At 40.6% G+C, this 25,840-nt stretch overlaps 1 protein-coding gene across 1 annotated transcript in view; it reads left to right on the top strand.

Moving 5' to 3' along the window:
- The window catches only part of LOC134330662 (KAT8 regulatory NSL complex subunit 1), a 29,532-nt gene extending 5,864 nt beyond the window's left edge, over positions 1-23,668 (top strand). Inside the window, exons 5-12 of the mRNA XM_063011886.1 lie at positions 2,694-2,829; positions 4,648-4,830; positions 8,641-8,741; positions 9,812-9,927; positions 11,767-11,890; positions 13,985-14,088; positions 16,252-16,402; positions 21,635-23,668. Of these exons, the coding sequence (XP_062867956.1) occupies positions 2,694-2,829; positions 4,648-4,830; positions 8,641-8,741; positions 9,812-9,927; positions 11,767-11,890; positions 13,985-14,088; positions 16,252-16,402; positions 21,635-21,991 (1,272 nt within the window). The 3' untranslated portion in view covers positions 21,992-23,668. The remainder of the gene's footprint in view (positions 1-2,693; positions 2,830-4,647; positions 4,831-8,640; positions 8,742-9,811; positions 9,928-11,766; positions 11,891-13,984; positions 14,089-16,251; positions 16,403-21,634) is intronic.
- Positions 23,669-25,840: the final 2,172 nt, after the last annotated feature.

Raw genomic sequence — 25,840 nt, 5'->3', positions numbered from 1 at the left:
GAACCTTACAGGTTGCTTTATATCTTTCCTAAACATTAGTATCCAGTTTGGGTGACTCATTCTAATCATGAGTAAATTTTAATGTGTGTGTTTTTTTGGGTCAAATTTCTGGCTAGTGGACATTCATTTATCATTTATTCTTTCTGCTCTTTATTTTGCTTTATACAACAGTTAGTTCTGACCTTACAATCTGATTGGTTGAGAAGCGTTCTAACTGTGCTGATATTCATGATAACAGCACGGCCTTTTCACACCACAACTGTATTACTCCGCTGACGCGTTGCCAGTAACGACAAGCTTCATGCACACAAACGCGCACGCAGGCGACACCGACCTTATTCCCGATCGCGTTTTAAATCCGTTATCTGATATACAATCTAGCGCACTGTGTAGGGAACATAAACCAATTGTCTAATTCACTATCTAGTGCACTATGTAGGGAACATAAATCCGCGATCTGATACACAATCTAGTGCACTATGTAGGGAACAGAAATCCGCGATCTGATACACAATCTAGTGCACTATGTAGGGAACAGAAATCCGCGATCTGATACACAATCTAGTGCACTATGTAGGGAACATAAATCCGCGATCTGATACACAATCTAGTGCACTATGTAGGAAACTTTAATGTGTTTGTAACGCGAACAGTTAGCTTAATAGCCCAGTTAGCAGCTCCTAAAAGTTCTGTTATCACCCATATCCTTTGGTGTGTGAGAGAGGTTTTTTATTTCCTTTTCTTGCCTTTTTCTTCTTGTTCTTCTTACCTCCCTGAAATGAGTTTTTGCAACTTGGGATGTCTGCATTGTAGTGTTAAACTTTATATTTGTTGTGGAACTACTTTTTGGCGGAAGGTATTGTCAATATTAAAGCATATTTATTATGAAATTCAGGGCTTCTTTGATTTATTTTCTTCCTTTATTTTGTAAAAACTGTTGTATAAAAGCAATATTCGCGATAACACACTCCCTCTCGTGTTCTATTGCTTAATAATCACAGCATATTTATAGGCTACATGTGTACACTGACCAGAAAAAATTCACAAACATAGTCACTGTGCAGCTAAGATCTGGACAAAGCTGATTCAGACTTGGCACAAGCAATTGGCTAACTTTTTACATACAATTTGGGGAAACTGTTTTGCAATGCAGTTTAATAAAAAAAATATAGCGTTTTAAAATATTGAGTAAAATTGGGCACTTGGGTGGCGCAGCTGTTAAAACGCTAACTTATTTAAAAATTAGTAGTAGTGCTTTTTACACTGGAATAGATTTCAGGACTAAAAACCTCTCATGAGCAAGCCGAGGTCAACAGTGGCAACGACCCCAGGAGCCATCCTCAACAGGGACCCAATCTTACCTTGGTGGCCTAGAGGATTACTGGGTTAATTAGAATTTGATGTAATAGAATTGATGTACAATGCAAATACAATTATTTAGCAAGTGAACTGCATAAAGAATTGAATTAGACTTCCTTGTCATTCAGTTCAGTCTGTAGTAGAATGACCTCTGTTGGTGAGTTTTGAATATTAGTTAGTTATTAGTGCAGTCACTACAGATTCCCAACACATCAAGCAGTCCAGCAGGAAAGGCATTGTTGGCATGGCAGCCTTAAATCTACAGGCTTCAGCCTCAGGTCAGTGAAAGGCTTTACATCAGAGCCATCTTGGAGTATAAAACACAGAAGAAGAGGTTAAAGTTTGATCTAAACAAAATTGTCAATAATAGGCACCCAGGTGGCGCAGCGGGATATTCCGCTAGCACACCAGCGCTGAAGTTCTGAGCTCCTCGGGTTCGAAAATTCGGCGTCGCCACCAGTCGGCTGGGCGCCATCTAGCAGGCATAATTGGCAGTGTCTGCAGCAGACACGGTTCTGCTAGGGGCGGGGTGACCGGATTATGTGGGTGGGGTCTTCAAATGCTGTGTAAGGACCCTGATTGGCAGATAGAGAGGCTCCTGTGCAGAGTGCATGGGTGAAAAAGAGTTCCGCAAAGGGCTGTGCGAGGGTCGGAGGAGGCGTGAGCAGCAATATACCCACCTCGACTGCAACCGGGGATCCCCCCAGCAGCGGAAGACGAACTGACTATGCTAATTTAGGAGAAAAATTGGATGTCAGCAGTGCAGATAATAGCACAAGACTCCGTCCCCCTAATTACGGCAGCTTAACTACGAGAACATACCTGGTTTGCAAAGACAGACAATTAGAAGTTGGAGTCACTTAATGTCTTTTGTTGATATACATTAATTCCTGCATATTAGGCCTGAAATGAATTTAACCAGGCGAAACATAATATATCTTGGGTTTATACTGTCTACATACTGTTACTGTAAGAGACACTGCAGTTTTTTTTATTTGCACCTTTCCAACTTTTTCTGTTTTGTAGTTGTATATGGGCACAGAGAAATCACCAGCTATTGCCTGTCATCATTTTTAACAGGAAAATAGAAGGCAATACCACATAATCAGTTTCACAGATTTGAAAAACTTTGACCGTAACAGTTTAACAGCTTAAAAGTTTTTTTAGTACTGATTCCCAGTTATTTTAATGAGCTTTGATACAAGTGTCTCAGTATTTATGAAGCTGTGAAAATAGGGATGATGTGCAGAGCAGGGCTTCTTTAGCGTCATAACGCAACACCTAAATGTTACTAACGCTTGTTACTGTATTGTTTACTCCTTTCTCTTCTTCAGGCGGTGACGTTACCATGTGCTTGCGAGCTTCCTGCTGTGTGCGTGTTGTGTGCTCCTTCTCGCCACCCAGCTGAAAAGGAGAATTGTGAGACAGGGCTGGATCAGTTTGTTCACCCTGTCCTCTCCATGCCCTCGGGTATAGTAATCTCACGTTATCACACACATCCCGCGCAGTGTTATTTAGAGTTAAACCACATTTGTACCTTTTAAATGTTGTTCATCTTAATATTTGCCTAGATAATCTGTACTTAGTACACAGAGTAGCTGGATTTTAACTGGTTTAGCTGGATGTAATTGTTAAAGATTCCTCATGATACCAGACTTGTTTGTTCTTTAAAGCTTTTTTAGACAGATTGCTATCATAACAAATCCATAACCTCAAACCTCCTGGAGAACACTTGTTTGGGGTTAACAAGATTAGATAAAGGATATAGAAGCATTATCCTCTTCTTAGCATAGGTTCTCCATTTCGTATTGAGCACACCACTGAAGTAGAGACATTAATAAGAATATATGAGTTTACTTGGACTAAATTAGATCATATTTCATCAAACATGGTGTATGGTGGAGACAGTTTTTTGTTTTTGCATTAAAGATATGTTAAGAAATAGACAGGAAAAAGGATGAAATACGTACATATAATAAATAGACTCACTGAGCACTTTATTAGGAATGTCTTGAATGTACATTTGTTGGCCATTTAATGAGCTACACATACCATACAGATGCACTGTGTGGGTACACAATTACTGCCTGTAATCTATCTGTTGCTTGTTACTTCTTTCTACCCGATTCGTCATTGGAAAAGGGTCTCTGCAGTACCCCCACTGATGAGATATTATGGTGGTGGATTATTAGTACCCCATTTCCCCCTATGACAACACCTGTTTCGTCAGGGATGTATCAACAATTGGGCTGATGCTGGTGACTTGTACTTCAATGTACCTACAATGGGCAAACAGGCATCGGGACTGGACATCAGAGCAGTGGAGGAAGGTTGACTGGACAGACGAATCCTGTTTTCTCTAAGGTCACTCGAAGCTCTAGAAACCGACCACCCAACTGTCACAGAAATTCTTCAGAAAGTATACTGCCTAGAACAACACAGTTATAATGTTTTCTTATGCTGGATACCAGGACACTGCAGGCTCCTGGGCAATGAGAGAGAGCAAAAAAAGCCACATGCATACCGGATTCAACATACCAGATCCCACCAGTGGACATCAAACCTATAATAAACTCATATATCAAGGACAAATGGCAAAACGACTGGAACACACACCAGAATAATAAACTATACAAAGCTAATCCCACTATTGGGGGAAAAAATGCAGAAAGAACATGGCCCAAAGGGCAGACATGGCGTTAAAGTTCTCTAAGGTCATGTGGATGGCTATTGATGAACTGTATGAAGATTCATGTAGCAATGTACAGTTGCTGATTATGTCCCGGTACCAGATACCACATGACCTTGTCAGATGTCTCATCACAGCTATAAGCTTGTGGTCCTAATTGGTTTGATTAATCACTTGCTAATAGTTTATTTTTTTTACCTTGACTCCCTGTCCCCAGGTGTGGTTGGCTCAGTGTCCAGCCCACAGCATTATTGAATAAGTCGAATGCAGACCACCAACTCTTCTACCCTTCCACATTAAGAAGCAGGGAAAGAACTTAGATGATTGTTGGCGAAAGTCCTACAGAACATGCATTCATTTTATTCTTTTATTTATATTTAGCAACTTCATCCTATGTAGGGTTACTCAGGATCAGGAGCATCACACAGGCATCACACACACTCACTCGTTTACTCACTCACTACTAGAGGATATTTAAAGCAGCCAATTCATTTTCTCTTGTGAAAGGAAAACAGACCACCACATGAACATGGAAAGAACATGCTAATGTGTTTGTTTGACCTAATGAATGTCCTGAAAAGATATTTTCTTTTTGACAGATTGTGGTATGCCCCTGCTGTCCGGTACTCAATCCTGCAGTGCCATGCGGTGGATGAGTGAGACAGCATCCTCATCATGGCTGAGAAGACGGAGCCAGGGATCACAAAAGGTGGGACGAGCAAGGAGAAGGCTTATATGTCCCCGACCACCAAGCACACTTCCTCCTCTGTTCAACAGCTCTGGTAAATAAAAAACATATTTTTATATATAAATATATATTCATATAGATACCATGCTTTTTCCATTTTTTTCATTTGTGGTACATACGAGGCATAACATTATGACCACTGTCAGGTGAAGTGAATAACACTGATTATCTCTTCATCACGGCATCTGTTAGTAGGTGGGATATATTAGGCAGCAAGTGAACATTTTATCCTCAAAGTTGATGTGTTAGAAGCAGGAAAAATTGGTCCAAGGTGGTCCAAGGAAGGAACAGTGGTAAACCAGTGACAGGGTCATGGGCGGCCAAGGCTCATTGATGCACGTGGGGAGCGAAGGCTGGCCACCAGGCCAACAAACGAGCTACCGTTTGCGTCGCTAACCTGGGGAACACAAGGCACCAGGATGCACTATGGGAAGAAGGCAAGCCGGCGGAGGCAGTGTGATGCTTTGGGCAATGTTCTGCTGGGAAACCTTGGGTCCTGCCATCCATGTGGATGTTACTTTGACACGTACTACATACCTAAGCATTGTTGCAGACCGTGTACACCCTTTCATGGAAACAGTATTCCCTGATGGCTGTGGCCTCTTTCAGCAGGATAATGTGCCCTGCCACAAAACAGAAATGCTTCAGGAATGGTTTGAGGAACACAACAATGAGTTTGAGGTGTTGACTTGGCCTCCAAAATCCCCAGATCTCAATCCAATCGAGCATCTGTGGGATGTGCTGGACAAGCAAGTCTGATCCATGAAGGCCCCACCTCACAACTTACAGGAGTTAAAGGATCTGCTGCTAACATCTTGGTGCCAGATACCACAGCACACCTTCAGGGGTCTAGTGGAGTCCATGCCTCGACGGGTCTTTCAATATTAGAAAGGTGGTCATAATGTTATGTCTGATCGGTGTATATGAATTATACATAATTAGACCTGATCTTACATCAACAGTTCCTTGCATTAGTATTTACCTCAGACTTTATGCTTGTAGTGTTATAACTTGTAATTTAAATGGATTTCATTGGGGTTTTTAAAATTTGACAGAAAGGCCAATAAAACAAAAAAACAGACACCCCCCAGTCTTTTTGCATGTGCCTCAATCAGCATAGTTTTCATAGCATTCATAGCTCCAGCTTAAATTCAAGTTTTGCTACAGATTATCCTTAAGATTTTAGTCTGTGCTGTTTTAGTCTCTGATATTCAAACACATTGAGGTTCTTGGTATTGAACCACTCCAGTGTAGCTTTGGCAGCAGATTAAGGGTTGTTGCCCTGTTGGAAGGTGAACCTCCACCCCAGTGACAGGTCTCTTGCAGACTGGAACAGGTTTTCTTCAGGGTTTGCCCTATACATGGTGATATGTTGAGTTTTTGCCAGCTTTCTTTTCACACTGTAAAGCCCAGGTGTGTGGAATGCCCAGGCTATGGTTGTGAACAGCTTCTCCTATCTGAGCTTGAGTTTAGGGAATTTTTGTTGTAACCAAATCCTGATTCTTTGATTCAGAGTTCTTTTTTCTAGACTTGTTTTGACCGCTCCTTGGTGGTGTTATTTGTTTAGGAATGTTCTTGAATAATAAATTCAGAGGGCGTTCAGGACCAGGTGTATTTATGAAGATCATGTGGCATCTTAATTTCATACAGTTAGGCCTCATGCAACTTGGGGTCATTTGGTTTTGTAGCAGAGAGGTAAACGCTACTGCAATCACAACTTAACATGTAATCATAATTCACAAACCTAGTTTATAGAAAGGTTAGAATGTTTTGTAAAGCGCAATAATAACATGGATCTGTGATTTGTCAGTTCTCTTGAATCTTTATCTAACTAACAAAAGTAGAGAGAAAAGAACTACACTGTACTTTGTAAATAGAAACAGGTTTTAAATTTAATGCTTGCAACATGCTCCAAAAAAGCTGGTACAGAGGTGTGTTTACCCCCGTGTTCACCTTTCCTATTAGTGAGACTTTTTAATGGCTTGGGAATTGAGAAGTGGATTTTTAATTAATCCTTGCTTGATACGAGACTTCAGCTGCTCACCAGTCTGTGGTCTGATTCTCCTCTTTATGCTAAATCATACATTTTTAATAGGAGGCAGATCTGGACCACTCAGACAGGCCACTCAAGCACACACACTTTGTGTCTATGAAGCCACGCTGTTGTAGCATGTGCAGAATAAGACCTGGCATTGAATTCATCCTGACATAAATAATCATGGACTTTCTGGGAAAAGATGTCACTTTGATGGAAGCATGTGTTTCTCTAAAATCACAATATACACATCTGCGTCAATGGTACCTTCACACATGTGCAAGTCACCCATGCCATTGGCACTGATGCACCTCCATACCATGACATTTGGCTTTTGCATCTTTCACTGATAACACTCTGGATGGTTCTTTTTATGAGCTTAGGCCCAGTTATAGAACTGATGTTTGGCTTTTTCTTTGTGTAATAGAGTTTAAGGTTGCATTTACTGATGCAGCGGTAGACTGTGTTAACTGATAATGGTTTTCTGAAGTACTCCTAAGCTCATGTGGCTATATGTATCACAGTAGCATGATGTTTTTTCATACAATGCCACCCGAGGACTCAAAAGTCCTCAGATTTTCATTAGTTGGGGAGAGATTAAATCATTTGCAGCACTGCATTGAGAAATGTTCTTTTTGAACTGACTGTTAATTCTATTCAGTCATGATCTCCTCACCTGTTACCAATTCAGCTGCTTATTGTGGAACATTGTAACTTGAATATTCTAAAAACCTTTCACTCTTATTTTGTCCCATCCCAGTTTTTTGCAGTGTGTTGCAGGCATCAAATTCTAAATGTGTCTCTATTTCAAAAATACAATGAAGCTGATCAGTTAACGCATTTAACATCTTTTCTTTCTTTTTTTCAGTTAAATAAAGATTTAAGAGACTTGACACATTACAGATTCTTCTTTTACTGCATTTTACAAAACGCCCCAACTTTTTTGGAATGGGATTTGTAGTTCATTTCACTTTCAGGTTGTAACATAAATGTTGGGACACATAGTAGCAATAATTTCAGTTTGCTTTAAACATGTTTAAAATGAGTGGCTGTTAAGGGTAAATATATTTGTTATATTAGCTATGAAAATAACATATTGACAAATTTACTTGACTGTAGCTGTATAAGTTATCTGATTATTAAAATGAAAATACTGTTTGTGAAACATTTTGATGCTTTATTTTTATTCTAGTAAATAAAAAAAGGACAATCACATTATTTTTAACAGCGCAAGTAGTACCACTAGGTCTGTAATAAGCCAGAGATTATTATAAGAAAAAAACAAGCAATTTTTTTTTACCAATCAGTGTATTTCCAAGAAAAGAAGGCAAAGAAACCAGTCATCAAATCATGTCTTTCATGCTTATTACAAACACAGCCTTCCAGTACGTCTTGTGGTAGCATAAGCAACATACTAACCTTAGGTGGAAAAACAGGGTTGAGAAGCTGTGCTATATAAAATTGTGCTCTGTATTATAATTGAAAACACACAAGACAATTGTGAATAAGCCTTTTAAAAACAACCCACATAAATCTTAAGCTAGAATACTTTTAATACAGATCAAAGATAATTTAATAGGTACTGGCTTCTGTTTTTAATTTGCATTTCACAACCTGTCCCAACTTCTCTTAAATTAAGATTTGCAGCATTTTAGCACAGCCAAACTTGATCTCTATAATATTAGAATTGGCAGTAGATGATACAAACTTGTGTTTAACTTGTGCAGTAGTTTCAGTATTAGAAATAATGACTTTCTTTACATCCACACTTGCACAGTGTAACATAATAATGGTGTTTTTATTTTTTAGGTGGGTCCAATTGCAGGAATCAAAGACGCCTGCTTTCTCATCGAGCGGCTGATCTTTCACCTCTTCCTGTCCTACCCCCAGCTACAGACACACCCATACAGGTAAATCCAGGAAGGAATGAGCAAAAGTAAACCAACTGTGCAAGAAATCCATCTAAATCAAAACTGAGACTATGCAGAATGTAACTTGAGGTGTATGTTACACTTCAACATGAAACAAATTAGCATGATATACAAAACACAAGGTACTTTACTACGACAATGGAATTGTGCTGTGCTGCTTGTGTCTAAAACCCACACACTTTATATACTGAGACACTATCTATTAAATATTATGTACTGTACCAGTAGTGTGACCGTATGGCCAATATCCCTTAGTAAGAGTTTGAGAAGGAACATAGATAGACGGACGGACGGACGGACAGACAGACAGATAGATGCACTACAGTATGTAGTCTGTTCATACACCCCACGCTAAGCACATAGATTTGTACACACACATTTAGACATATCAGAATACTTGAAACAATGTACTCAGGTCAAATGAAACAGCTGTTTGGCAGTAATTCAGCTCTTCATCTTTAGAGAGAAAGTGTTACCCATGATCCCAAGAAAACCAGTTAAGTATGGAGGTGGGAGCATTAGGAAATCTTGCTTCACTGCAAATTGTACTGTGGCATTACATAAATGAGGTGATGTACCAGGACATATAAAAGTAACGTTTAATCATATCTGACAACCATATCTAAACAAGGAGGTGAAGATGCTTGCATAACGTAGCCAATTTCAGAAACCTTTTTAGTGCTGTGGTATTGAAGAAGACAAAAGCAATGGGCCAAAGTTTAACCATAGTGTTGCGAAGCTAATTATTATTTTCTACCATAGACTTCTCAGACTGTAACCAACAACAATGGCTTTGCCGTTTGTGCTAATAATTTGTGATATTCAAGCACTCACTGCCTTTTGGTTTTGCTTTATAAAACCATTGTTTTTTATGCTTAGAAATACAATACGCACAGGTCCCAAATCAAAAGAAAGTGTTTGGGTGTAAAGTAGATATGCTAGTATGTTAAAATACAAAAAAGTGCTCAAACAGTTGTTTTGTAATTTAAATTGTTATATTTATTGTTGTTCAATATACTAAATGTATTTATTTTTCTCTTTCCCTGCAGCGGCGGCGAAGAGGTGAGAGCTCATTTGATATTGATAACTTGGTAATGCCTTTGGGCCTGGCTGGACTAGGAGCACGAGTGCAGAAGTTGCAGTACAAAGAGATCATCACCCCCAGGTAACACAAATCCTTGTCAGGGATTTTTTTGTCTCCCAGTTACATACTGGTAGAGGGATTGTGCTGATATTGTGTTTGTGTATCATTCTAGTCCAACTTGTTTGACATAAATTCAGCTTTCAGAGGGAAACTTTACCTCAGTTAAGTCACTCCGCAGCCCAGCCCATTTTTGTCATTAAAATCCACTTTAAGAATAATAAGTTTCATTTGTCTCAACCTGTTTCCAGAGAATGAGAGAAGTATGGTGTCAGCTGAACAATGTGGATACTGATTGGTTACTGCCATGCACATGAAATACAATACTTGCCAGAAAATATGAAACCCTCTATTCTATTAACTACTGTCTCTGGCTATTTTAGCCACATCTTTTGCTAGTTGATGCAGAAAATCAAACGGCCATTCACCTTCCTAGACTGGTGTAAATCACACCTCCACTGGAATCTGAGGTAGTGGAGATTCCTCTGGATTACATTTCATGATCTGGCGGTCTGACAGATGGATTTGGAATTTGATGAATGACAGGAAAACAAAAGTCGTCTACCAAAGTAGAAATTATGTTTTGGAGATGTCTGTCATGGTTTTGGAAAATCCTAAAGAGGTAAATGATTGAGTGCTTTCAGGTTTTTTGGCAGCTGTTTAGGGAAAATGTTTTCTTACTGTTTTAATTCATCTTGGTCTTTTTATTTTAGTGTCTGTTTTTTTAAACCAAAAAACTGTAAGTCAGGGGTTCCAAAAGTATGTGTGTGTGTGGGGGTGGGGGGATGAATATAAAACATGCGGCATTAATTACTTGAATTGAGACTGTTAATTGACAGTTTTATGATGCCATTTCACTCCACCTAATTGAATTAAATGAATTAATAGTTATAATTAACAACAGCGGTACATTTTCTGTGCTCATTTAGTCCAGTCAAGTCCAGTTTGACAGCACCAGCATGATGATGGGAAAGCCTGAAAAGCTCTATATAGATTGTAAAACATGGTTAATTGATTTACAGGCATCAGGAATGTCAGACCCAAGGTCATCTGTGCCGACATTCCTCTGTAGGTACACAGTATGTAGAATAGTAAAAGACCCAAACTGTCCTCTTATGCTAGAATGAAATGTGTGTTTAAGTGGTATCACAGTGTGTTTAAGTAGCCCCTGCTCCAAAATTAGCACCTTTAATCTGAAAACATTAGTTTGTTAATCACATGGTCAAAATAGTGGCTTATTTGGCCACTATTATCAGAATTATAATGTAAAGACAAAGGGTGAGCCAGACAAACCTAACTACACTGTAACTACCTTCAAGTATGCTGGGGCTGTTTTTCTGTACATTCTGTAACTGGTACATGCCAAAGAGTGGGCAGAATAAAGAAGAAAGATTAGATCCAACTAGAATGTGCCAGAAGCTTTCACGGCTATCGGAAGTGACTGATTAAACTGAAAAGAGCTGAAGGAGACATTGAAGAATATAGGTTTGCTGTTAGTACCTGTTGACCCAACAAAAGCTTCCATATTTTCAGAAAACCCACAATGAATTTAGTGTTTTTAATCACTAAAAACACAACAGCTGCAAAAAAAGAATGAAATATGGGGTCTGACCCAACTTCCAAACAACCTGGGATATGCAAATGTCATTATACTGTACATGTGTACCTGCATGTAAGATTAATAAAGGCATTTAATTCATACTATAAAGTGTATTTAACTGTTTTTGGCTTTGGTTTTTATGTATTGTTTTAAGATATAAAGTAAATCATCATTTGTCCACCTTTTAGTTTGAAATGCTTGTTTTATTGCATTGTTTTAGCTTGTTGTCCTACATACTTTTGCTTTTGTTTACCTGTATGTAGCTGGAGAGAGCTGGACTCTGTCTGTGGGGCCGCAGAGAAGCTCGAGGGTTCAGATGTTCAGGGGCCGAACCAAGTGAATACACCACACCAGCCCAACGGAGGAGCACTAGAAGATGAAGACGAGGTGAATGTGCATTTTGAAATTGTATCTTGCATTATGTCTCGTAGGGACTGTGGTGGCACATTTAATCAAATGTGGTTTTTTTTTTTACATTCCTTACCTACTGCATTATTGGTGAGGTTAAATATTATGTTGTGATTACTTTGTGCTGCTTTTCATTCTGCCCGTACAGATGATTAAAAAGCTGATTTTTAGAGTTGAAAAATGAATCACGTCCTCTGCAGCACAATTAAAGACTTTTTTTTCTTACGTTACTGCACAGTTACTTGTCATGTATTATTAATTATTTTAATAACCTATAAAAGTGTAATTATGGCAAGTGCAAAAGTTTGGACATCCTACTAAGCGAGTACAGTTACATCATTTTGGCAGTTATTACAGCATGCAAGAGCTTTTAATTGCTAGATATGATTCTTCCCTTGATTTGTTTTATGAATTTTCACCGAGCTTTGAGAGATGCTTTTCATGCTTGTTTTAGTGATGTAAGGGTTGTTTCAAAACCTTCAGCTTGCACATGTGGATACTGAAGCCTGTTTTAGGTAACTTTTCTGACATAGAAGCCAGCCTCTTTTCAGCTTCAGTTTCTAAACTGACTGTACCACTTTGCTTCTATTTGGTGGAACCCATTTCACCATCTATCTGTTTAATGTAGCCTCCTGTTGCCACACAACCCCAACGCATAAATGAATGAGGCAGAAGTTGTAATGGACATTGTTTCATGTTTTCTTTTAAGTAGTTCCATAAACATCTATTTAGGGTCGCCAGCAGTACATTAGGTACTTTTTCTACCTATATAAGCAAGTAGAGTAGCATCTCCAGGTTTGTGGCTGGATAGTTTTTTTGGTAAACATGCTCTTGAGGGAACGTCATGTGCTCAGATACAAGGAGTGTTTTTTATTTTTTCTTGTGGGCTTTGATACATCTAAATCATGTCTGCTGGATCAAAAGACTTAAAGAAGAGGTCATTTTATTAAGAACAACCTGAAACTAGCTAAATCTTAAGACTTTGCTGGTAAGACTGTTATCGTTGGAAAACCTGCTGAAGCAAAATGCTGTAATCTGCTTACTATTGTACTGGAGTGGTATCAGCTTTTGGCTAGTGTATGTATATATGGAAATACCAGTGTCTGGGTTATTACTGTCTTACTGTGTTTTCTTTCGTTCATGTACATTCGTACAGTTAGGCTTTGTGGACATTCAGGAGGTGCAGAGAAACCCTCCTTTGACCTAAATGATGAACCTCTTTTATCTAAATGAGAATATATATTGGTTCCAAGGTGAACAGCAGCAGTCAGTGGTTTCCACTGCAACCTTAATCATGCTAGCTATTTAGTAAAGGAGTCTGTCATGTTTCTTTTTTTCAGCACTAAAAATATGAAGTAAAACATAGGACACTTAGGGGTGTGTCTGTGACCTGTCTTCAGATGCTGTTTCGTATTATACACTTGCTTTGATCACATTGTTCGAAGAGTTCATTTTTATCATGTTTTCCTGTTATTTTACACCCCGCAAAGGCACAGATGAGATTCGAACCCGGATCTCAAGGGTAGTGGGCTAGCATACTGTACTGCAACGCATAATAACAATACAATATTCACTCATTCACATTCAATACCATAATTTTACCTTAAAACCTGTATGTGACAAACACAAAAGTAACTTAAAGATTAAGAAAAGACTTTGGCCGTCCTTTGAAAACCATTAGAACAATTACTACAATGTGAAGTGATGCAGTGATGCTGTGACCCAAACACCAACTGCAACAGATCAATTCTGTTTACCCGGTCATTTAAAAGCAGACGTACCACAATGATCAACAACAGGTCCCGGTTAAGATTGGACAATATTCCATAAACCCATAACTCATAACTCAATAGGGCCTTTAAAGTATAAATAATAAAACATGTTCACTCCAATGCTATAAGTGCTTATATCAATTCATCATACTGTATTAACTGTCAATTCATTTTTAAGTGTTTAGCTCTGTGCAGGAGCAGAAATCCTTCCTTTATCAGTGGTTACTGATGGTTACTGATGAACTATAAATTGTTTAGTGTGCAGCCTAACAGAATCTGTCCTGTGTTCGTGGCTGTGTAGGTGGAGGATCTCTCTGATGCTGTATTTCTAAAGCGGCATGCTGTGTGGGAGAGCAGAGAGAGGAGTCGCTGGGGAAGCTGGGCTCGCAGGCGTCGTCGGGGCAGGTGAGGTGAAATAGAACTAGATATGTATTCAGAAGATAAATAAATAAATACGTACAAATCAGAAAGTTCCAGAAAGAGACATTTTGTAAAATGCGATAAAAAAGAGGAATCTATTATTTGGTTCTTCTGAATCTTTATTTTATTGACAAAAGTACAAGAAAAGATTTCCAGTGTTTTTACTCCTCAATTTCATTGTTTTTTTTTATGAATAAAAACACATTTAGAATTTGAAGCCAAAAATGTTGGGACGGACGCATGTTTCATCACCTTTCCTATTAATGGGACTTCCTAGTTGTTGAAATGGAATGTTTTCCATTCTTAATTGATGCACAACTTTGGCTGCTCAACAGTCTGTGATCATTGTTGTCTGATTCTCCTTTTCATGCTGCACCATATATTTTAAATAGGAGACAGATCTGCACTGCAGACAGGCCAGTCTAGCATACACGCTCTGTGACTATGAAGCCATGCTTTTGTAGCGCATACTACTTAATGGCAGTATGTGTCTCTATAAAATCCCAATATTCCACCCAAGGAGGATGGGGGTCCCTGCTGATTTTTTGAGGGATTTTCCTTGCCACTGTCACCCTTGGCTTGCTCAACAGGGGTTTTTGGTCTGTTGGTCCCAGATTCTGTAAAGTTGCTTTGAGTTGTTAGTGGTAACTTCACACACATGCAAGTATGCTGTGGGCACCACTTCACCCCCATAACATGACAGACATTGGCTTTGCATCTTTCACTGATAACAGTCTGAAAGGTCCTTTTCATCTTTGGCATGGATAACTCTGTCTGTAGTTTCTGAAAACAAGGTGAAAAGTGGACTTATCTGACAATGTGGACTTTTGACTTTGGAAGACTTTCTTGTGGTCTGTTGAGTCCCAAGTGAAACCTTGTTTTTGGTTAAAATCTAAATGAAAGAACCTGCTCCACTCCACTGCTTGATAACTGTAGAAATTGATGTCCCGGAGTGGCCTAGTCAAAGGCTTGATCTGACCCCAGTTTTTTTTTGCTGTACTTGGCTCAGCTGAGAACTTAACAAGTACTATATAAATACATAGTCATTAAATACATAGTCATTAAGTACATAGTCATTAAATACAGCATACATATAGTCAGTATTAATCCGACATGGCATATTTAGTCAATTTTATATCATTATTAGACTGTACAGAATTTAACAGTGGGCACATGGGTTTATTATACACCGATCAGCCATAACATTAAAACCACCTCCTTGTTTCTACACTCATTGTCCATTTTATCAGCTCCACCATATAGAAGCACTTTGTAGTTCTACAATTACTGACTGTAGTCCATCTGTTTCTCTGCATGCTTTGTTAGCCCCCTTTCATGCTGTTCTTCAATGGTCAGGACCCCCACAAGGACCACCACAGAGCAGGTATTATTTGGGTGGTGGATGATTCTCAGCCCTGCAGTGACACTGACATGGTGGTGGTGTGTTAGTGTGTGTTGTGCTGGTATGAGTGGATAAGTCACAGCAGTGCTGATGGAGTTTTTAAACACCTCACTGTCACTGCTGGACTGAGAATTGTCCACCAACCAAAAATATCCAGCCAACAGCGCCACGTGGGCAGTGTCCTGTGACCACTGATGAAGGTCTAGAAGATGACCAACTCAAACAGCAGCAATAGATGAGCGATCGTCTCTGACTTTACATCTACAAGGTGAACCAACTAGGTAGGAGTGTCTAATAGAGTGGACAGTGAGTGGACACAGTATTTCAAAACTCCAGCAGCGCTGCTGTGTCTGATCCACTCATACCAGCACAACACACACTAACACACCACCACCATGTCATTGTCACTGCAGTGCTGAGAATGATCCACCACCTAAATAATACCTGCTCTGTGGTGGTCCTGTGGGGGTCCTGACCATTGAAGAACAGCATGAAAGCAGGCTAAAAAAGTATTTAGAGAAATAGATGGACTACAGTCAGTAATTGTAGAACTACATAGTGCTTCTATATGGTAAGTGAAGCTGATAAAATGGACAGTGAGTGTAGAAACAAGGAGGGTGGTTGAAAAGCGCTATATAAATAAAATGTATTATTATTATTATTAATGTTATGGCTGATCAGTGTATGCTATTCATTTTCTAAGTTCATTACCCATAACATACAAAATACCCTCCTTTATGTGGCAGGACCTCCTCCTGTTACGGTGACGGTAAGAGCTGTCGAGGTTTGGAGCAGACGTCGTGCTCTCCAGAACGCGATTTGGAAAAGGGCTCACCATGTAGCCCCCTCTTCTCTGGTGCAGATGATCCATTCTACCAGATGGAGGATGAACAGCAGGTATGTGTTAGTCTGCATGCTTAAATGTGTTCATGCCTGCCTGGGTACTCGATGTTCCATTCACCTTTCTCGGTATAGCTGTTTCCATGGTGATTAAACTCCAAAAAGACTAGATGTTTTGATGCACTGATTTGGGCATAATTTTTCTCTTCAGTTTTAATTAGCCTGATTGTCAGCAATGATTAAACCTAGAAAATCTATTAGAAATATTTCCTCATGCACTCTGTATAGAGGCAGATGTCTGCGGAAGGCTTTTGTAGTTTATAAATAAGATGTAGTGAAATTCTGTTAGCTAAACTTTAGTACAGTTTAAAGGTCTCTCATGGTGTGTTCACACCTTATTTCTTTTTTATTAAAACATTTAGATTTTTTAAAAATATACTACATCTGCAATTTCCTTCAGGATCAATAAAGTGTTATCTTATCTTACATATGAACCCGTTTTCCTAATATTGTGTTGGTCCCCTTTTTGCTGCCAAAACAGCCCTGCAACTGTGATGCACTGTGTATTCTGACATCTTTCTACCAGAAACAACATTAACGTCTTCAGTATAGATGTAACGATACACTCTACCCTTGATGCGATACTTTTTATGATACTGGGTTCACGATACGATTTTTTTCCTTTTTTTTAACGAAATGAAATTAAAGACAAATTAGGATAATAAGTTTCCTTTTATTATTTCTTTTTTTTTTTAATTAAATAAAATACTGCATTTGTGCTTATCTTTTATTTATCTAAATAATGAATGCCCTTTTATTTCTGAGGTAGGTACAAACGATGCCAAATAATGCTTATTAAACTGAAATAAAATTTAAAAACAAATCCAACATTATATGTATGTATGTATGTATGTATATATATATACAGTGTATCACAAAAGTGAGTACACCCCTCACATTTCTGCAGATATTTAAGTATATCTTTTCATGGGACAACACTGACAAAATGACACTTTGACACAATGAAAAGTAGTCTGTGTGCAGCTTATATAACAGTGTAAATTTATTCTTCCCTCAAAATAACTCAATATACAGCCGTTAATGTCTAAACCACCGGCAACAAAAGTGAGTACACCCCTTAGTGAAAGTTCTTGAAGTGTCAATATTTTGTGTGGCCATCATTATTTCCCAGAACTGCCTTAACTCTCCTGGGCATGGAGTTTACCAGAGCTTCACAGGTTGCCACTGGAATGCTTTTCCACTCCTCCATGACGACATCACGGAGCTGGCGGATATTCGAGACTTTGCGCTCCTCCACCTTCCGCTTGAGGATGCCCCAAAGATGTTCTATTGGGTTTAGGTCTGGAGACATGCTTGGCCAGTCCATCACCTTTACCCTCAGCCTCTTCAATAAAGCAGTGGTCGTCTTAGAGGTGTGTTTGGGGTCATTATCATGCTGGAACACTGCCCTGCGACCCAGTTTCCGGAGGGAGGGGATCATGCTCTGCTTCAGTATTTCACAGTACATATTGGAGTTCATGTGTCCCTCAATGAAATGTAACTCCCCAACACCTGCTGCACTCATGCAGCCCCAGACCATGGCATTCCCACCACCATGCTTGACTGTAGGCATGACACACTTATCTTTGTACTCCTCACCTGATTGCCGCCACACATGCTTGAGACCATCTGAACCAAACAAATGAATCTTGGTCTCATCAGACCATAGGACATGGTTCCAGTAATCCATGTCCTTTGTTGACATGTCTTCAGCAAACTGTTTGCGGGCTTTCTTGTGTAGAGACTTCAGAAGAGGCTTCCTTCTGGGGTGACAGCCATGAAGACCAATTTGATGTAGTGTGCGGCGTATGGTCTGAGCACTGACAGGCTGACCCCCCACCTTTTCAATCTCTGCAGCAATGCTGACAGCACTCCTGCGCCCATCTTTTAAAGACAGCAGTTGGATGTGACGCTGAGCACGTGCACTCAGCTTCTTTGGACGACCAACACGAGGTCTGTTCTGAGTGGACCCTGCTCTTTTAAAACGCTGGATGATCTTGGCCACTGTGCTGCAGCCCAGTTTCAGGGTGTTGGCAATCTTCTTGTAGCCTTGGCCATCTTCATGTAGCGCAACAATTCGTCTTTTAGGATCCTCAGAGAGTTCTTTGCCATGAGGTGCCATGTTGGAACTTTCAGTGACCAGTATGAGAGAGTGTGAGAGCTGTACTACTAAATTGAACACACCTGCTCCCTATGCACACCTGAGACCTAGTAACACTAACAAATCACATGACATTTTGGAGGGAAAATGACAAGCAGTGCTCAATTTGGACATTTAGGGGTGTAGTCTCTTAGGGGTGTACTCACTTTTGTTGCCGGTGGTTTAGACATTAATGGCTGTATATTGAGTTATTTTGAGGGAAGAATAAATTTACACTGTTATATAAGCTGCACACAGACTACTTTTCATTGTGTCAAAGTGTCATTTTGTCAGTGTTGTCCCATGAAAAGATATACTTAAATATCTGCAGAAATGTGAGGGGTGTACTCACTTTTGTGATACACTGTATATATATACTGTATGTACAGTGTATCACAAAAGTGAGTACACCCCTCACATTTCTGCAGATATTGAAGTATATCTTTTCAGCTCACCCTGAAACTGAGCTGCAGCACAGTGGCCAAGATCATCCAGCTTTTTAAAAGAGCAGGGTCCACTCAGAACAGACCTCGCGTCGGTCGTCCAAAGAAGCTGAGTGCACGTGCTCAGCGTCACATCCAACTGCTGTCTTTGAAAGATAGGCGCAGGAGTGCTGTCAGCATTGCTGCAGAGATTGAAAAGGTGGGGGGTCAGCCTGTCAGTGCTCAGACCATACGCCGCACACTACATCAAATTGGTCTGCATGGCTGTCACCCCAGAAGGAAGCCTCTTCTGAAGTCTCTACACAAGAAAGCCCGCAAATAGTTTGCTGAAGACATGTCAACAAAGGACATGGATTACTAGAACCATGTCCTATGGTCTGATGAGACCAAGATTAATTTGTTTGGTTCAGATGGTCTCAAGCATGTGTGGCGGCAATCAGGTGAGGAGTACAAAGATAAGTGTGTCATGCCTACAGTCAAGCATGGTGGTGGGAATGCCATGGTCTGGGGCTGCATGAGTGCAGCAGGTGTTGGGGAGTTACATTTCATTGAGGGACACATGAACTCCAATATGTACTGTGAAATACTGAAGCAGAGCATGATCCCCTCCCTCCGGAAACTGGGTCGCAGGGCAGTGTTCCAGCATGATAATGACCCCAAACACACCTCTAAGACGACCACTGCTTTATTGAAGAGGCTGAGGGTAAAGGTGATGGACTGGCCAAGCATGTCTCCAGACCTAAACCCAATAGAACATCTTTGGGGCATCCTCAAGCGGAAGGTGGAGGAGCGCAAAGTCTCGAATATCCGCCAGCTCCGTGATGTCGTCATGGAGGAGTGGAAAAGCATTCCAGTGGCAACCTGTGAAGCTCTGGTAAACTCCATGCCCAGGAGAGTTAAGGCAGTTCTGGGAAATAATGGTGGCCACACAAAATATTGACACTTCAGGAACTTTCACTAAGGGGTGTACTCACTTTTGTTGCCGGTGGTTTAGACATTAATGGCTGTATATTGAGTTATTTTGAGGGAAGAATAAATTTACACTGTTATATAAGCTGCACACAGACTACTTTTCATTGTGTCAAAGTGTCATTTTGTCAGTGTTGTCCCATGAAAAGATATACTTAAATATCTGCAGAAATGTGAGGGGTGTACTCACTTTTGTGATACACTGTATATGTATAAATAATACAAATAAAGGAAGTATCCTCACATAAATAAATTTGGCTGGAAAATCCCCTACTTGGCAACTTTGTGAAGTGCCGTCAACCAGACGAGGTGAATAGCACCAGTGCCCTCTGCTGTTTAAAGTAAATACCGATTCATCTTAAATGAATGACCAATTCGAATCGTGGCACCGATTTTTAACTGTCTTGTGGTGCATCGTTACATCCCTAATCTTTAGCAATTTGAGCTACAGTAGCTCGTCTGTTGGATCGTGGATCGGACCACACGGGCCAGCCTTTGCTCCCCACATGCATCAGTGAGCCTTGGCCGCCCATGACCCTGTCACCAGTTTACCACTGTTCCTTCCTTAGACTACTTTTGATAGATACTGACCACTGCAGACTGGGAACACCCCACAAGAGCTGCAGTTTTGGAGATGCTCTGACCCAGTCGTCTAGCCGTCACAATTTGTCCCTAAAATATCTGAATTCAATGATTATGGATTATGGACCCCTCCTATAGTGTAGTAAAAGTTGCAAGATTTGTTTTTTACTTTACTTGGATTAAGGCATTGATTACTAAGTGGTGCCCAGAGTTCAGAATCCCAGCGCTGGTGTGCTAGCGGAATATCCGGCTGCACCACCTGGGCACCAACATTTATAAAAAAAAAAAAAAAATTATTCCCTGGACAGGGCGCCAATCCATCGAGGCCTTTCACAGCCACTTCCCCAGCCATAGCCAATTATGTCTGTTTAGACTCCCACCTGGCCAGTAGCAATGTTGAGATTGGAACCCAAACCTCAGTGGTGGGCTAGCTTGATGGCTTTAGTGCTTCGAAACAATAATGTTGGAAAGACACTATAAGGAAAATCACTGCTTTACAAAAACTGGTGACTGGAGTTGAACCCTAAGTGGTCTCCTTCTGCTGAAGCCCATGTATTAAGACTAAGATCCAGTCTCAAGTGCTGTATGTTCTAAGATGCTTTTCAGCTCACTCCAGTTGTAAAGAGTGGATATTTGAGTTACTGTAGGCTTCCAGTAAGATTGAACCAAAAAATTGAACACACTAGCCCACTACTGCTAAGAGTTCAAGCTACTGCTGGGCACCTACACAGACATGATTAGCTATGTCTGAGGGAGGATGGGCTAGAGAGATTCCTCATTACTGCTGTATTCAGTGGCGTTTGCACAGAGACGGGGGGTAATGGAGAGCAGTGCATGACTTTCAGTATGCAATACTGATCCCAGTGTGAACCCATGTCATGAAGGCTAATACAAGCAGATAGGGGTCTGCAGCAATACAGGATGTGACTAGATTTGGATATACAAGAGAATAGACTTTTTTTAAAGCATTTAATGGCACACTGGCACAAATATTCCTGCTTATTAGAATTTGGACAGAGGTTGGAAATCAGTATACTTTGTATATGCATAGTACTAAAATATGAGCTCTCACACAATCATTTTTGGATGTTTCAGTCCACACAGCCGTGGGAGCGCAGGTCGTTTCCTCTGCTAGATCCAGAGCTTCGTTGGCTGCAGGAAGACGAGGAGCCGGAGGAGGACCCCTGCGCTGCCAGCGGCCGCAGCCAGAGCACGGACTCGGGCATCTCGGTGGGCAGCCTAGAGCTCTCACCGGGGACCCCCCTGCCGCATCAGCAGCACTCAGGCGGCCGCAAACCAGCTGCCTCCACAACTCAGGATTCTGACTCACAACCTCTTTCCATAACCTCACCCACTTTACTTTCTTTCCAACTGCCCTCTCTTTCCTCACACAGCGCTCATAAAATTCCATCCACTCACAGAATCAGCAGGAGTGACTCCACTCTTTTGTGAACCAGTTTGGAAAAGCCACTCTCAGTCCACTTTTGTCCTCTAGTGTTCTGTATCGTCCTAATCTCAAGCCGTCTGTTTTTTTGTAGCCGTTTAACCATACTAATCACTACAGCCTGCAAACCTTCACCATTCCTGCTGGCTTGGTCCTTCTACTAATACTTGTCCATAACCATGTACATTTTACACCAAGTAAAAAGAGGATTTGTGGGGGCTTATGTGGCAGTAGGGGGAAGAATTGGAAATAGGTTGGGGGTGAAGGAGGGTGGTGAATGTCAAGAAGCTGTGTGGCTGTGTTTTGTGCTTTGCTCTCTGCAAGCTAAGCAGTACTTTGTCATCAACACACGCTTACTGGAGATGAGTCCAAATTAGAAACCCATCCATCAAATACAGTTCAGATTATTCAGTATAGGTGTCAGATCTTTCTCCTGCTTTCATGTTGTTAACACGTTAGTTTGTTTTAGCTACATCTCATACTGTAGGTTCATTTTACTGTCTGCTCTTTCAAAGAAAGGTTCAGTGTTAATTTAAGTTCCACTTAAATTTGATTACATAAACACACACACACACACACACACACACACACACACAGGAAAATATGTGTGGTGCCTGACGGCCTAGTTAAAGCAGTGCCGCTCTACTGAGGGTAAACTGAGAGGTTGAGGTTGACTGCTGGCAGATTTAGCAAACTGTAGAGGCAATTAAATCAGCCATCTAACCTAAAGTAGGTTAACTCACTGCCTCACAGGGATTGTATTTTTCGTTTGTGTTTAGCATGCTGGACACTCACATGCACTGCATGGTTTTTGAAGACAGTAAGATAAAGGTAGTACAACAGAACACAAGGCTGCCCATATTATGTTTAAAACCACAGGGGAAACTTGGTTAAAGCTATCATAACCATCAAAAAATTCAGACCAGTGGTCGTTTTCTCTCAGTAATTCCAGTCACCTCACAATGTGGATTTTTGTACATTCGATAACATAACATGCACACGTCCAGACTTCCATCTCTTTCACCATTCTTACTGTAATTTTTCCAGTTTGTAGGACACAGATGGGCTGACTGGTTCTCCTGTATGTGGCTGGTGAAAGTTTTCTGTTTATTCATTATCCGGACCTGTCTAAAGCATTTTTCCCTCACTGTTGAGTTGATCTAAATGAGTTCACATGTTCGTTATCAGTACCTCAGCTGGTTTTATTTTGTAAGTCAAGCACTACTTAAGGCTCCTGGAGGACAAACTCGTCCAGAAAGCTCAGCAATATATACAGTGTATCTTTATATAAAAGCACTACTCATTACCCCTCTTATTTTGTGATTTTATTTTTCTTGACGGATCATTTTTGCGCTTTGTTTATTACTTATAAATATATGCATTATGGTTATTCATTTCTTTACATGTATATAAACGTGTGTAAGTATCTCCACTTATTCTGCGCTTTGGTAGTCCCATTTGAATCAGCTCAACACCGGGTGGTTGGTTATGTAAAGCAAAGCCATTTGTGCATACAAATGCAAGTGTTGCATATACGTGTGTGAATGTGTTTTGGACAGGTCCACTAGTAAATGAAGGTTGGAGTTAATAAAAATAGACATTTTGTAGAAAAGAATACACATGAAAAAAGGCTATTTGAAGCAATGCTCTCAGTGCGAAGATCAAATAAAATTTAAAAATAAGAACCACTTGCTTTGTTTCTTCATGCAATTCAAGCTCAGTTTAACGTACACTTTAAATGGACACGTCTGTCTTACATGTCTTAAGATCTCAATGACTTTTTTTATTTATTTATTTATTTTTTTTTATGCATTTTCTCCCCATTTTCCTCCCGATTTAGTGCACTTAATTTGTCTTCCGCTGCTGAGGGATACCAGATTGCATCAGAGGAGAGCACGTCGCTGTACACGCCTCTTCCGACATGTGCACAGCCCTCCTCTTCTCGCCCCTGCACTCTGCACAGGCTTCTCTTCCGCCAATCAGGGTCCTTACACAGTGTATGAAGACCCACACAAACACACACACACACACACACACAGTCCGGCCCCCACCCTGCAGATATGGTGGCCAATTAGTATCTGCTGCAGGGGCGGCACGGTGGCTAAGTGGGTAGCACTGTTGCCTCACAGCAAAAAGGTCCTGGGTTCGATCCCCAGGTGGGACGGTCCGGGTCCTTTCTGTGTGAAGTTTGCATGTTCTCCCCGTGTCCGTGTGGGTTTCCTCCGTGTGCTCCGGTTTCCTCCCAGAGTCCAAAGACATGCAAGTGACACTAAACTGTCCATGACTGTGTTTGATATAACCTTGTGAACTGATGAATCTTGTGTAATGAGGAACTACTGTTCCTGTCATGAATGTAACCAAAGTGTAAAACATGACGTTAAAATCCTAATAAACAAACAAACATATCTGCTGCAGGCACTGCCAATTATGCCCGCTAGATGGCATCCAGCCAACCGGAGGCAAGTTTCGAACCAAGGAGTTCAGACTCCCTGCGTGGGTGTGCTAGCGGAATATCCCGCTGTGCCACCTGGGTGACTAGAAACTATGCAGTCAAAACAACACAGCAACATTTATTCTGCGATTAAGTTATCATTTTTAACCTCGTAGCATGAGTTCCTAATTCTTTGTTAGTAATTGATTATAGCTGGTGACTTCTCTGTGTTTATTTAATTAAAGTTAGGTTCACTGCACCTGTTAAAAAAGTACACGGAGACCGGTCGGCTGGGCACCATATGGCGGGCATAATTGGCAGTGCCTGCAGCAGATACTAATTGGCCACCGTATCTGCTAAGGCGGGACTGTGTGTGGGTGGGATCTCCATACGCTGTGTAAGGACCCTGATTGGCGCAAGAATGGCCTGTGCAGAATGCAGGGGTGAGAAGAGGAGGGCTGTGCACGTGTCGGAAGAAGCGTGGGCAGCGAAATCCTTCCTCGGATGCAATCGGGTATCCCTCAGCAGCGGAGGACAAATTGAGTGTGCTAAATCGGGAGGAAAATGCATTAAAAAATACATGGAATATTAGTCTCTTTGCCAAGGACAGAAAGAAAAATGTAACTGCCATCTTATTATGTCATTCATTTTTACTAACTTCAAACTGGTCATGCTGGGCGGAAACACACCCTGTATTGGGTACCAGTCTATCGAAGAGTAATAGACTCACTGTCACTCACACACTTGTTCCTACCTAGAAGCAATTTAAAGCAGGGTAATGTTTTTTTACCCAGTTGAAACCATTGACAGTGATTTTAAGAATTTAAATGAAGCAAGAATCAAACAAAGAACCTTAGAAACCATAATGCTGTGTGGCACCCACTTTACCAGCTGCACCATTATTCTGCCCTGTTACCCTAATCAGAGGGCAAACAATTGTTTGTAATTCAAGAACCTGTCATTTCAAAATTTCTATTCACTAACTTATTTTAGACTGTGAACATGGAATGTTGACAGACGATTTATATAACATTTGCTGATTTTTACTTACTGGGTCAATGTGGTTCAGGTGCAACCAGGCAAAACTGGCAGCAATTCATCACAGGACAATGCCCACTCAGATTCACTCACCAACTCAAACCTAGGGTCAGTTTAGAGCAGCCAATCCTGCACTGAAAAAGAAAATGCCTTACTTCTCACTGACACTGACAGGTGGTAAGTATTGAACCCATCTCTGCAGAACCACTCTATCAGCTGTGCCACTAAGTTCAATTTGATTCAGATTAACTGCGTCAGTGAGCAATGTCTGCACAAGAACCGTCATGGAAATGGTTTCCATGCGATAGCAGCTATCCACAGGATCACACAATGTCCAGTGCTACGCATGAACTGGACTGTTGTAACCCTCACCATTATTAAGCTTTAG

The sequence above is a fragment of the Trichomycterus rosablanca genome, chromosome 2, assembly GCF_030014385.1.
Source record: "Trichomycterus rosablanca isolate fTriRos1 chromosome 2, fTriRos1.hap1, whole genome shotgun sequence".
In the NCBI taxonomy this organism is placed as follows: Eukaryota; Metazoa; Chordata; class Actinopteri; order Siluriformes; family Trichomycteridae; genus Trichomycterus; species Trichomycterus rosablanca.
The sequence above is the reverse complement of the archived record's forward strand: the minus strand, read 5'-3'. Positions and strand labels throughout refer to the sequence as shown.